The 14,103-nt window shown below is 36.4% G+C and overlaps 1 protein-coding gene and 2 pseudogenes across 2 annotated transcripts; 2 read left to right on the plus strand and 1 right to left on the minus strand.

Annotated features, from left to right (window-relative positions):
• Positions 1–4,830: 4,830 nt before the first annotated feature.
• LOC110763517 (transcription factor ORG2-like) lies at positions 4,831–5,824 on the minus strand (annotated as a pseudogene). Its single transcript, XR_015825828.1, has 3 exons — positions 5,523–5,824; positions 5,054–5,401; positions 4,831–4,959 (listed from the first exon to the last, which is right to left on the minus strand). The product of XR_015825828.1 is annotated as a transcription factor ORG2-like (transcript).
• Positions 5,825–10,418: 4,594 nt separating this feature from the next.
• Positions 10,419–11,292, plus strand: LOC110763518 (pentatricopeptide repeat-containing protein At4g18975, chloroplastic-like; annotated as a pseudogene).
• A 516-nt stretch (positions 11,293–11,808) lies between these two features.
• LOC110763514 (putative polygalacturonase At3g15720) lies at positions 11,809–14,072 on the plus strand. Its single transcript, XM_088244605.1, has 9 exons — positions 11,809–11,973; positions 12,106–12,195; positions 12,311–12,541; positions 12,646–12,816; positions 12,921–13,128; positions 13,244–13,325; positions 13,428–13,536; positions 13,629–13,733; positions 13,851–14,072. Exons 1-9 carry the CDS (start codon positions 11,809–11,811, stop codon positions 14,070–14,072), a joined length of 1,383 nt encoding a protein of 460 aa, XP_088100731.1.
• The last annotated feature ends 31 nt before the right edge of the window (positions 14,073–14,103 follow it).

Consider the following 14,103-nt stretch of genomic DNA (forward strand, 5'->3'; position numbering starts at 1 on the left):
CAAATGAATTGTAATTACATTGAAACGATAGAAGAGGATATATGAGTTAATATATGCCCTAAAGTTGAAAATATCATAAAAATTATTAAAAAGGGGTCTCACAATTATAGGAATTGAAATCTGGACTTGAATTCATTATAGGACTAACTCTTTTAGAAGATGCCATGCTGCCACTTGGACTCGAACCGAGATGCTCTAGCATTGCTTCCTAAGAGCAACGTGTCTACCAATTTCACCACAGCAGCTTATTTTGCTTCGTAAGAGCAGCGTGTCTATCGATTTCACCATAGCGGCTTATTCTGCTTCGTAAGAGCAGCGTGTCTGCCGATTTCATTGTGTACAAGAATTTGTGTTAAGATTTAACAACCCGATTAAGTTAGGTATTAGTATGGGTGTATCAATTATATATCATGTTATGTATATATACATACAGAGAGCTTCCATTGAGTGATCCTTGAAATAAGCTTATTTGAGGGACACCCTTGTAATGCCCACTCCGGATTGTATTTCACTAATCCAAACTGTCTGTTTTGTAGATATTCATTCAAAGATAATCTCTACAAAAAAAATCACTTAAATCTGATATCACTTGAGTACCCAATTAAATTATTGAAATTTTAGTACTTTCTTGAAGCACCATCTTCGTTGATTTTGTAGGACACAATTAGATGTCTAAACGGTTTCCGATTTGTCTAATTTTTTGCAAGGATGATATATGAATGAAGACCTAAAAAATAGATGGTTTGGATTGTTCAAAAAATATATATATCGTAGGGTACCCTAAATGGCGTCTCTTAAATAAAATTATTTGAGGGATCCCTCAAAAGAGAGCCAGGGGTAGGCATAGACCAGATTCAATTAGTTTCACCTAAAAATCGTGACCAAACCAATTACGATAAAACGATTTGGTTCGATTCAGTAATTGAAAAAGTAAGGATGGAAACCAAACCAACCCAATTCTTTTTCCTTTTCCGTTTGTAAGCCCTTTTTTTTTCTTTCTCATTTCTAGTGTATCAAACCATCCTAAAATTTAACATGCTAATATAATTAAAATTCAAATATCAATAACTTAACTTTCATCAAACTTCACATTCAACATCCTGATATAATTATTATCGAATGAAAGGGCTGCACATGTAATATAAAATAAAATAAATATAAATATACAAGTAGATCGTCCGGTTCAATTTAGGTCGGTTTGTCAAAACTCAAAACCGAATCAAACCAAACCATCACGGTATGGTTTGCTTTTTTAAACCGTTTGAATTCTCTTTAGGTCAAAATCAAACCAAACCAGCTATTACGGTTTGCTTAGGCCAGTTTAGTCAGTCGGCCGAATTGATGTCCACCCTAACTATAGGAATTGATGTCCACCCCTAACCATAGGAATCAAAACAAGAGTGGGGTCTGCAAAAAATCAGCAATCAGACTCCTGATTCATTTTTCAAGAGTGGGACTCCATAATAAGGGCGGTATTGTGATTACAGCTAATCATCATGAGTCATGAACATGATTAATCACTCCGATGGTAAAAATGATAGAAATTGTTTGTCGAATTTAAAGTTAATTTAATTATGACATTAAAAAGGGAAAACAAATTAGTTTTTGGGTTAATAATTATTAGATTTAACTACCTGAAAGAATTCCTCAACATATGTGTGTTTTTCATTCCGATGGGATTAGTAAGTGAAGAACATGTTAGACTCCGACTTTTCCCTTTCTCATTGAAGGATAAAGCCAAGGGATAAAGCCAAGGTATTGCTCAACTCTGTCACTGCCGATCTATCACTACTTGGGAAGGTTTGGTCGAGAAGTTCATATTAAAGTGGTTCCTCGCTCAAAACACGAACGCTTTGGGGAAAGAGATTATGGGTTTTGCTCAATAAGATGGACATCGGTTTTAATTATGAAAGTTGGAAGGGCTATAAAGATATGTTTTTAGGTATCCTTCCTCGTCATGATTTTATCACATGTGGCGAAAGGTCCAATAGTTTTTTGAAGGTTTCAATCCCCAAAGTCGAAGCACGTTTGAGTCAAGGGTTTTTATGCCCACCCCTAGGGTTTGACGCGACATAAGTCTGTTGTTTTTAATGAACTTAATAGCTTCCCCCTCTATTGTGTTGTCAGCTGTTGATGTTAGGACAGATTGCCAATTTTTTCCGCCAAAAATCAGTTATTTCCAACGGCAAAAGAACTCTTTTCTGAGGACAATTTAGGTGACGGAAATAGTGAACACTTCATTGACGTATTTCCAATGGATGGTACTTTGTTGTCGGAAATAGTGTTTGTTCCGAGGATATTTGGAGTCCCTCAGAAAAAATTGGTCGCAAATGACTACCTTTTTTTTGTAGTTTTGTTGCCATGCCTTTTGATCATGGCTTCCAATTTTCAATTAGTATTTACATGGCATTGTCTAAAATTTACTCTAGTTTCGTTCATACTCCCATGGTTGAGACTAATCTTCTCCATAAGTTCCTGCTGTTGAAGTGAGTCTCCTAATTAATCAAGGAGATTTATTTCCTTGATTAATTAAGGGATTTACTTTCCTATTTTATAGATTTATTTCCTTGATTAATTAAGGGATTTACTTTTCTATTTTATATAGTTGTCAAATCATTGTATAATTAGGAGATATTTTCCTAATCCTTTACTGTATCTAATTCCTGGTAAAGCACTCATGTAAACTCTTATATATACCTCCTTATGGAGAAGAATAAAAGAAGAACCTAACATATTCAAAACCCATATTCATATTTTAGCATGGTATCAGAGCAATCGATCATCGGTTGTCTCTAAATTCTCATATCAAAATTTCTCCTCCCCTCCTCTTCAAGGGGGGGAGGGGGAGTGAAAAAGGATCTGTTTCTTATTCTCATGGAGATTTTGCCTCTTTCTTGACTCCGACATACCCTTCTCTTCAGGGGGAGAAGAGAATTGAAGAGAAGTTTCTATGTTCTTAAGCCGTGTTCACAGGGTTTCTGTGTCCTTTAGCCGTGTTCACAGGGTTTCTGTGTTCCTTAGCCGTGTTCACAGGGTTTCTGTGTCCTTTAGCCGTGTTCGCAGGGTTTCTGTGTTCCTTAGCCGTGTTCACAGGGTTTCTGTGTCCTTTAGCCGTGTTCACAAGGTTTCTGTGTTCTCTAAATCCTCGTATCATCGTATCGCATTCCTCATATCCTCGTATCCTAAATCAAATTCCTTGTTTCAGATTTAGATCTAAACCCGAATCCCTCGTATCGAATTCCTTGAAACACGAACCCGTATCCCTGAATCCTGAATCCTGAATCCCGAAACCCTGAATCCTGAAACTCTGAAATCTGAATCCTGAATCCTGAATCCTGAATCCTGAATCCCGAAACCCTGAATCCTGAAACTCTGAATCCTGAATCCTGAATCCCTGAATCCTGAATCCTGAATCCTGAATCCCGAAACTTTGAATCCTGAATCCCGAATCCTGAATCCCGAAACCCTAAAACACATCTTTTTTTATCTTATTCTTAAATCCTTCCGCTGCCATGGATATCGTATCCAAATCCGAATCCGAATCCGAATCCGAATCCCAACCTTCCAACCTGAATCCGAATCCAAATCCAAATCTGAATCCGAATCCGAATCCCAACCTTCCAACCTGAATCCGAATCCGAATCCGAATCCGAATTTGAATCCCAACCTTCCAACCTGAATTCAAATCCAAATCCAATTCCTACATCAAATTCATCAAATCAAATTCCTAAATCAAATGTCGGTCGCTAGTGGAAAGCGATCGCCCCCCCCCCCCCCCTCTTAGTTCTTCGAACACGGAGAATCTGTTTCAAAACTACCAGTTGCTAGTGGAAAGCGACTGGTAGTCAAAGAAGCTGTTTCAAACTGACTGGTCGCCAAAATCCAGCGACCGGTCACCAGAGGAAAACGATCAGTTTTCTCCACACTGTCAAAATCAGGAGGAGGAAATTGAACCGTCTTATGAGATTTTTTCCGCTTCAGTCATCTCCCTAGCATCACACTCAGGAGGAGAAAATTGAGGAGTTTGTGCTCGCTCTGGAGAATTCTTCAGCTCCAGTACCACACCAATCACTTGCTGAGGACGTCATTCAGAAGGCACAGAGCCTGCATATCATATTCTAAAAAAAAGGAAGAATCGTGGTAAACCTCCAATTCACTACGAAGAAGATCTTAATGCAAATGGAAAATATCCCATCAACAATTATGTATCCATCAACAGATTATCAGAGTCACGGGTACACTTTGTGAAGCAGTTAGCCGACATACCTGTTCCCAACAGTGTAACTGAAGCACTAGAAGACCAAAAATGGGAAGAAGACATGAATGAAGAAATGCGAGCTATCCAGAAGAATGGCACATGGGCACAATGTGTCTCATAGGAATGCAGTTGATCGAATCTTAAGACTCACAAAAGCATGCGGTCAATCCTGATGTTCTACTTTTCATATGTCCTCTCAAACATTCGCGTGGATTATCGACTTGGGTGCTACGAATTTCATGACTCACTTACCAAATTGGGCATTTGACGTATATGCACCAACTTGAGGAGGAGTGTTGAAGTGAGTCTCCTAATTAATCAAGGAGATTTATTTCCTTGATTAATTAAGGGATTTACTTTCCTATTTTATAGATTTATTTCCTTGATTAATTAAGAGATTTACTTTTCTATTTTATATAGTTGTCAAATCATTGTATAATTAGGAGATATTTTCCTAATCCTTTACTGTATCTAATTCCTGATAAAGCACTCATGTAAACTCTTATATATACCTCCTTATGGAGAAGAATAAAAGAAGAACCTAACATATTCAAAACCCATATTCATATTTTAGCACCTGCTACACACTGCACATCAGAACCAAAGATTCCTACGGGAATAACTCCTGCCTTTTCTCAGGCATAGAAGGACATGAGCTTCTCGCTTAAATTCTCACATTCTAATCTGCAACTTCTTTCCACCTGTATATAATATGAAGAAAAGATATATAAGTAGGGATATTCGTAGTACGTACGTACGTTGTAAAAAAATTATTTATATGGAAAATTAACATACCTGAAGATGTAAATTATAGAAGACCCTCTCTCCTGATGACTCCAAGGAAGAAGCATTTAGTACGTGAAGCCCCTCCTCCTCCTCTAAATTTAGGAATATCTCAGATAATAGATTGTTGTGAGTCTTCAAGGTAGATATTTGAATTGCAACTTCTCTATCACTAAGCCGATAGGTTGAAACAGCAGATTTTGATGAGAAGCTTTTTATGTCCTCCTGCATTACATCTTCTTGCTTAGAAGCTCTTGATAAACACTCGTCCCTCTTTCGAATTAGTCCCTCCACTTGCTTTTGGAGCTCCGGTATGTATTTCAGCACTCGCGAAATTGTATTCGGAATGCTTAATGTTTTCTGTAACAATCACATGGAATTTTCACAGTTTGAGTATGTAGCAGTAGTATTCTAATAACAACTGGGAAATTACCAAACTAATGCAGTTCGTTATTAATGAATGAAATCATTTTGTACGTACCGCTTGATCTGCAGGAAGCAGTGAACGCATTGAGGAATACAAGCTGTTAATCTTCTTTCGGCGCTCACGCTCACTAGCGTTATGATTAATCTTCTTAGCCACTGTGGAACCCCTGGAATTGTCCCCGCTCATAGTTGTGGAAAGATCGAGCTCAAATTGTGGCAGCTGAGATGGAAGGATATGAAGGAACGACTCTGCAATTTGGTCAGTGGAACTGTCTCTGTAGAAGTACTTCTGGTCATAATGGGATCCTCTGAAAGCCATCCAACGGTTGAAAACAAAGGAGGAGATAAAGCTAGCATGATGTGATGGTAAGTATGGGGCTGGTTTTGGTTTAATTTGGTTAGAAAGTGAGGTGACCATGTCAGTTATATATACAAGTTAAAACCAGCCGTCGTTTTCATGATTCATCTCAGCATTTGTAAATTAAAATCTAGAAGATTAGTGCACTTAACTAAATAAAATACTGGATTCTAATAAGAGTAATAAAATGGTTGAGAAAATGACTTCTCAACTTCCGCAGCGTGTGTGGGCATGTGCTTTTCTGTTGGGAAAGAGATCCAGGTGGCTTAACGTTTAAAATAATAATAATTATTATTATTATTATTATTATTATTATAATTAATAATTAAATTAGTTTTTACTTTTGGCTTCTTTTTTATTTATTTTTTTTTTTTTGAAATTTTGATTTCAAAGTAATGACAAAGATTTTAATTCTACATTTTGTGCGCTTACTGTTGTTGGCGGACTCCTCCCTATTTTATATTGAAATTAGGAATGCAATCTATCGCCTTTTTCTATAAATAAAAAATTGACATCATTTTCAAGTTGCAGTTTCTGGACTATTTCAAAATTAAGGAGAGAGTGAGCAAAAATAATTAAGAAGATAAAGAAATGCTTTGCAAATGCAGATTGCATGCGCGTGTCATGAATAAAATACACGAGGCCTGGTGAGAGTTTGTTACTTGCTGCACGTGCAAATGCTGCTTTGTCGCGTGGAGAGCGCACATCGCTTCTTCTTCTCCTTCTTATTCCTGCAAGCTTATTAGCTGACATGCAAACATGACGTTCCCTTTCTTGACATTTTGGCTTCTACTGCGTTTTTTAAGAATAATGTTTTCGAGTGTACATTAATTTATAAGGACAAAGCTAGTCATTGAAATGTTTAATATGCTAAGGTGTTTGGACATGTTTTGTTTGTCGGTATTTCGTTTGTTTTAAAAAAACTAATTGTTTTTCATGGGGTCTTTGATGGGAATGGTTGCTTTGCATGACTAGTCATCTACACTAGTCGTCTGAATTGAATGGTTCTCATTTTTTTGTGGCTTAAGACTCAGCAATTCTACTGAACACAACTTTTTACTTTCCAGCATTCACAACTCTCTTATTCCTTAGCTATGTCTTTGGCCATCAAGTCATGTTGTATATGCTTAACAGGGATCGTGTGTCTTTTGGTGAAATTAATTTTCACACTCTAAAAACCAAGACCATTGGTTATGACACAAAGCACAAAGGCTCACTTGTCTTCTCCCTGTCTTATTTACACCCTTTGTTTGTGTTCACCCCTTTTTGTGTTTAGTACCTGTGAAATGGCAGGGTAAAGTTCCCCATTAATCCAAAGACCATGGTTGGTCAATAAATTAACTTTCTTTGTGTGTCGAGCGTGCCACCGTTAGCAATTTTTCAATTCTAACAGACTTGAGAGTAAAAATAACTTGCGCCCCAAGCTATTGACTTTGAACAAACAATTGTGAATTTGGGTGAGGAATATCTCCCAAGTAAGTTCTTTTCTATGCCTTAGACTGCTGGTAAGGACTTCATAATTTATCTAAATAAAACTGGGAAGTAAAGCAAAAATACAAGTGTTTGAAAATAAAAACAAGTTCAAGAAGAACTGTTTGAAATACAGTAAATGAAAGGAACTGCTAAGTCTGGAAATACATCAAAATATTGGACTTCGAATTCTGCCTGAAATGCCATTTCTGAGACCATTTTAGTCAAGCTGGACTGCACTGGATTGTGTGGTTGGACTGGACTGCCTGGACTGGACTGGACTGGACTGTCAGGCTGGACTGAATTGGCTGCACCTTCAACTAATAAATATTAGCTGGAAATCGATACCAATGTTGAAATTGGTAGAGCTATAATCAAGTTGAGTTGTGAGTGGCTGGGAATTCTGAGCAGAATCTCAAGGATAGCTTTGAAGGTCCTTGGTACCTTTGTTGGTTTTGCTTCTATTGAAGGCTAGAATGATCAGTGAATTGACTGTTTCTTTTGTATTTGTTTTGTTGGTTCCCTTTTTTCAGTTCTCATCCCTTGTATTTATAGGAATTTTGGTTCCTAAAAATATCTAGAAAATATCAGTTGTGATGAATATCTTTTCCTTGTAACTTGTGAAGAAAATATCCCTCTTTTGAAGGCACATGGATGTTTTGCAGAGATACTCAGCATGCTTTCTCTAAGAATTCCTTTTGAATACCTTCTAGCCATTTTTGTAACTTGTGCTTCAAAATATCTTAACTGATGAGACCACACGGGTCTGTAGTTCCTAAGACTTAAATGGCTATAGGAGATAACTTTTGCTTTTACCTTTCTGTTGATATGGTCTTGAGTTAATGAAGGTCAGACCTCAAGTTTCAAAATATGTAATCTGGAAACTTGGGAAAGCTATTTTGGCTTATTTTATCTCTTGGAATGCTATGGGCTTCTTTTCCAATTTTTGGCAAGTGGAGCCCGAATAGCCAGTTGGGCTGATGAGTAAAAATAAGTCCAAATGTATTTTGGCTAGAATGGAGAGTTTGGCCAAAAAGTGCAAATTTTGGTACAAACAGTTTGAACACTGGGGTTGTGTTTATGTATGGTCGTGTTTGGATGATGCCACTTTGGCCTATGACCAGTCATCTCTTGATAAGTTGTGTTCCCACATTTAATGATTTAGCCTAACATAATTCTTGAAATCCTTACGAGTCTATTGTGCTATATGAGTTTTGGATTGTTGGCTAATTTATTTTGTGGTCGTTAAATTTTGGGGGAGGTTCTTTAAGATGCATTTGTTTTGGCACATTCTTGCTAGTTGTTTTATCATTTTCATACATCAATGTTGCCCTCCTAAGCCTTGTCTTCGTTGATTGCTCTCTTTTGTTTTTAGGATGTGTTTATGAGGTTGTTAGTCTTTTGATACCACCTCAAATTTAGACATGTGTGACTAGTCCGTTTCACTTGAATTTATTCCCTCTAGGGCTTGCCCATTGTTTTCCTAGGCTTTTGATGGTTGGATTGTACCCGTAAACCTGAGTATTTTTAGGAAGAGTCAAACTCAAAATCTAACAATTCTCAATTTTGGTACAAACTCAATAGGGAGTCTGTGAAGCTTTATTTTATGCTATACACTCCATTGTAGCTAAATAGCTCAAATAAGATATGAACATTGTACACAATCTTTTATAATGAAAATAAATAGTTATTCAATCTATCTTATACGAAAATCAAAAGCTTACACATGAGGCTCTTGTACATAATGATCAGTTCAAATTTGTTAACCTTTTTTGTTTCATACCTTGGTCATTCTACAATCTGCAAAGATAAATTTAACCCAAAAATATAATGAAATTGATTCCTCCCTCAAAAGGAAACAATAGGATAATAGAATTAATTGATTTTGCATCTTTTACTGAAAAAAGAAAAAGAAAAATTGTTCTGATATGTTGGGAAGAAACCTCCACAAATATCATTATTGCTCAGGGACATCACGGCTTGGTGGAACAACAATCAGTATTACATTAATACTTTAATTAGAAAATTTGGAATAAGTCCAAAATTGAGAATATAAGTTGGGTTTGATCCTCGCATTTGTTGTTGTTGATATAAGTCCTTTAACTTTTCTACTAAATAGGATTACATTCCTTTTTTAGTATTTTCTGATGTAAATTTATTATTATTATTATTATTAATAAATTATCTGGTTGTTCCTATTATACCGTTGAAGTATAAATCATGTAAAAAATAATTTATAAGACAACTATTACGAGATCTACAATAATAATGTAGATATATTATTATTATTATTATTATATACTCTTCTAGATATATTATCATATGTATATTGTCCTCTTGCCTATTGCATAGGTATATTATATATGTGTTTTTTCATATTTTCAACAATGTGTAATAGTATTTTAGGTACCTTTTATTTTTATTTTTATAGGTAACATACAATTGTATTTGTCTATTTTTGTATCCGACTTATAAGTAGTCTTCTATGTTTCTAACTTATAGGTAGTCTTCTAATTTATGTTCCTAACTTATAGGTAACACGTGTTGGCTGCGCAAATCTTACGGCCTAGCATTTGAGGCCGAGAGAATGTACGCCAACATAGGTTGTCCTACTTAGGAGTCATTCTATAGTGGGAGCCTAATATATGGCCCTTAGGTGAGGTCATATATCTTAACCGTTAGATCAAGCTAACTAATTTAATCCAACGGCTAAGAGATAGGGCCTCACCTAAGTATAAGGCCCTCACTATAGAATTCTTGCTATACTTAACTGCTCAAAATATTGGAAATTAAAGAAGAGAAGACGAATGTTTGTGAGTTCAGGAAATTGTACTTGTTGCCAGTTCCCCTTATCAGGAATTGATCAGGTGAACAACTGAGCAACCTTATTCATAATTTGTCACATTTCTTTCGAAGTCTACCTTATTCTACTTGGGTATTTAATTTCACTTCTTGGCTGACTCATTAGAGGAAGACAACTGAAGCAGCTTTGTCATTGATTGTTAAGGAAAGCAAGAACAAAATTGTCATGCATTTACTTTCCCGCTTGATTTCTAAAACTTGGAAGTTTTCATTTAACAGTCTTCATCTCTTTTTCTTTCTTTTTCTCCTAGAGAAATTTGCATGAAATGTAGGAAAACAATCAAGAAGGTGGGAAGTGAAGAGCACCACTTATGGCAGAAAAAAGACTCGGCTGGGTCTGGGCAAAAGGCACTCAATCTTGTCAGAATTGTTAGTCTTCTTCTTAAGTTTCATAATCTTGCCTTTTCTCTTTCAAGCTTTATAACCGTATAAAACACGTTTATTGTTTGTATGGGATGTATACCATGTTTTTTTCGAAGTTGCAGATTTTAGATAAAATGTTTGAGATCCTGTTGCTGCTCTGTTTTTTCTTCATTAACATTGAAATGACAGGTCTCCGGACTTCCTAATGAGAAAGAGACAGTTTATGGAGCATTAGATAAATGGACAGCTTGGGAGACTGATGAGTTTCCATTGATTGCAGCGGTTAAGGCCTTGAGAATCCTAAGGAAGAGGAGTCAATGGGTGCTTGTAATTCAGCTATGGCTTCTTTAGACTGTACTTGGGATTGTGTAGAATTGGTAGGTACTGCTTTACTTTAGGTGCAACTTGCTCGTAATGACCCCTGTTCTAATGGTTTTAGGGATATAATTTTTTGTATATAGATTAACTTGTTTGATTAGCAAAAGTTTAAGTAAGGCCCCATAACAAGGCAAATGGATGGATGCATTATAGATGGCTAATCCTTGGTGCTGGTTAGGTGGCAAAGTGGATGTTGAGCAAAGGCCAAGGAGCAACAATGGGAACATATGACACCCTTCTGCTGGCATTTGATATGGATCAGAGGCTGAATCACTGTGGAACATGATTCTGCACACGCCTACACGCTCTAGCTATCTCAAAGCGGCTGTTTTCTAGGATGATATCTTTGTATGATCATCATGACAAGCAAAATAAAATAGCATGTCGCCAATAATGGTAAGAAGCAATTAAAGTCATTGACCAATCCTCTAATGATTCGAAAACCAGTTTCCTTACTTAAAAAACGTGACTACTGCTCTCTTTTTTCTTTGGTAGTGAATACACATGCAATTAATTAAAAATAAATCATTGTCATAATATTTGGAGCTCATCTAGTTTCACCTTTTATAAATCAACGCTTATGTAATAAAAGTAGAGATGCGATTCTACCTTCAACATGGAAAATTTGATTAATCAGAAGAAGTATTTCGGTTAAGGTTGACAAAAGAAAGAAAGAAAGAAGAACAAAAAAGAGAGGAAAGAATTTGAATTCTCAATTGATTGATTGATTGATTGATATTTTTTATTTCTTTCTATTTTACGTTGTTTTGATCACATGTATGCATGCACTATACACATTATATATATAGCTCTCCTCCCACCAACATTTCACTGCGATCTGAGTTCTTTCTAGAGCTCCAAAGCCTTGTCTTTTTTTTGTCTCTCGATCTAAACCCTAAACCCATTAGAAATGAAGGTCCCGCTTACCGCCACCGTCTTGGTCCTAATTATTTGGCTAATTGCTTCACCTAATCGTTCATGTAGTGCTAGAATAGTCCTGCCAGATGATTTCGATTTGTTTGATTATGGTGCTGTTCATCACAACACCCAAACTGATGATGAGGGTCTTTCTCAAGTATGTTTACACTATTTCTTCATCCTCTTTTATTTATTTATTATTTTTGTTTGCTTTTTTTTTTTTTTCCCATTGATCTAATTTGCGTTTTCTTTTTAATTTTATGTTTTGTATTAATTGTGAAACTAAAAGGAGGCCTTCTCAAAAGGATGGGAGACTGGAGCAACAACAAGAGATTCATTCAATCGTGCGAATGCCCAAACTGAAAAATATGATCCACAAGTACATAGTTCTTCATTTTCTCTCTCTCTCTCTCTCTCTCTCTCTCTCTCTCTCTCTCTCATTAAATTTTCTATTTTCTAATGAATTTTCTTCTTGATTGTGCAATTGAAAGCAGGCCTTCTTGGAAGCATGGGAAGCAAAAACAAATACTTTCAATGTGGTAGATTATGGTGCTGTTGGGAATGGCCTAGTAGATGATACAAAGGCCTTCCTCAAGGCATGGGGAGCTATGTGTGCATCATCAACTCAAGGCACCCTTACCCTGGTGGTACCACAGGGCAAAAGATTCTTGTTAAATGCTGTGGCGTTTGAAGGGCCTTGCAGGGCTAGTAAAGTAAATTTCCAGGTAAACAAATGTCGATAATTCACATTAACTTTAAAAACTAAAATAATAATTGATGCCTATATTATTGCTATTACTTTTATTTATAAACTCTGTACGTTTTACAGATACAAGGGAGTATTGTTGCACCGAATAACATTGGTGCATGGACAAACAAGGAGATGTGGATTCAGTTTTCGAATGTACAAGGTCTATCGGTCAATGGAGGAGGTCGAATTGATGGAAACGGCGCTGTTTGGTGGAAAGCTTGCGGTAGCAAGGGCTGCCAGAGACCAACTGTATGTCAATGATCCGAACCGTAAATTATTTTTTTGTCAACTAAAATTGAAGTTGAAACTGTTACTTAGGATGAGTATTTATTAATTAATGCATGGTGGTGCAGTCTCTTCATTTCAACAAATGTCATGGCTTCCAATTGAGTCGTCTGGCATTTTTCAATAGCCCTAAAAATCATATAAGCATTTGTAGCTGCAATGGCCCCCGAGTTTTCGGTCTCTTCATTTGGGCTCCTAAAGACAGTCCAAACACAGATGGAATTGATATTTCCGAATCAACCCGAGTCACAATTCAATCTTCTCATATAGCAACTGGTAATTATATATGGTAAACCTTTTCTTAATTAATTTTAATTTATGATGGTATTGGTGTAAATTATTATTTAATCAAATTCGTTCACTATTTGTTTTGCTATATATATATATATAGGTGATGATTGTATTGCCATCAATAGCGGTTCATCTTATATCAAGATTAGGGACATTAAATGCGGACCAGGCCATGGTATTAGGTAATCATTCATTCATTTTAATTACATGAAAATGGCTTAGTTATTAATTAATTAATTAATTAATTAACTGATATCTATGTGTGTGTGTGTATATGTATGTAGTATTGGCAGTCTAGGTCAACATGGAGAATACAGTCAAGTGGAAGAGGTGCAAGTGAGCAATTGCACCTTCAAGGGGACAACAAATGGAGTGAGAATCAAGACATGGGAAGTAAGTGAGACATGCGTATCAAATTGAATTGAATGCGAGAGTAACTTAATTGATTTTGTAACTAATGTGATTTTTGTACGAATTGAATGAAGGGCGGTTCGGGATATGCTAGGAAGATCACTTTCGAGGGGATCACATTTGAAGACACCAAAAATCCTATCATAATAGACCAGCACTATTTCGCTAAACCTACTTCAGCAATGGACATAAGCAAGGTGAAATAAAATAACATAAATTGATTCTCTAAATAGAGCAATATGATATGATTTCTTACTAATTAGAGTGAGTATAATTGTGTAATTTGGATTGTGCAGTCAGTACAAGTTAGCGACGTGACGTACCGAAACATAAACGGAACTTGCGCTGATGAGAAAGCCATAACTTTGGCCTGCGCAGGGGGCGGATGCACAAACATTGTGATGGACAACGTGACCATAAAATCGGATCTTCCAAACAAGAGGTCTTATGCTTACTGCGACAATGCCCATGGCACCTCATCCTTCTCTGTGCCTTCTGTCCCATGCCTTTCGCATTGAAATAGCTTCTATATCCCTAGCCTTAGCCCTA

The sequence above is a fragment of the Prunus avium genome, chromosome 7, assembly GCF_965620075.1.
Source record: "Prunus avium chromosome 7, drPruAviu1.hap1.1, whole genome shotgun sequence".
NCBI classification, from domain to species: domain Eukaryota; kingdom Viridiplantae; phylum Streptophyta; class Magnoliopsida; order Rosales; family Rosaceae; genus Prunus; species Prunus avium.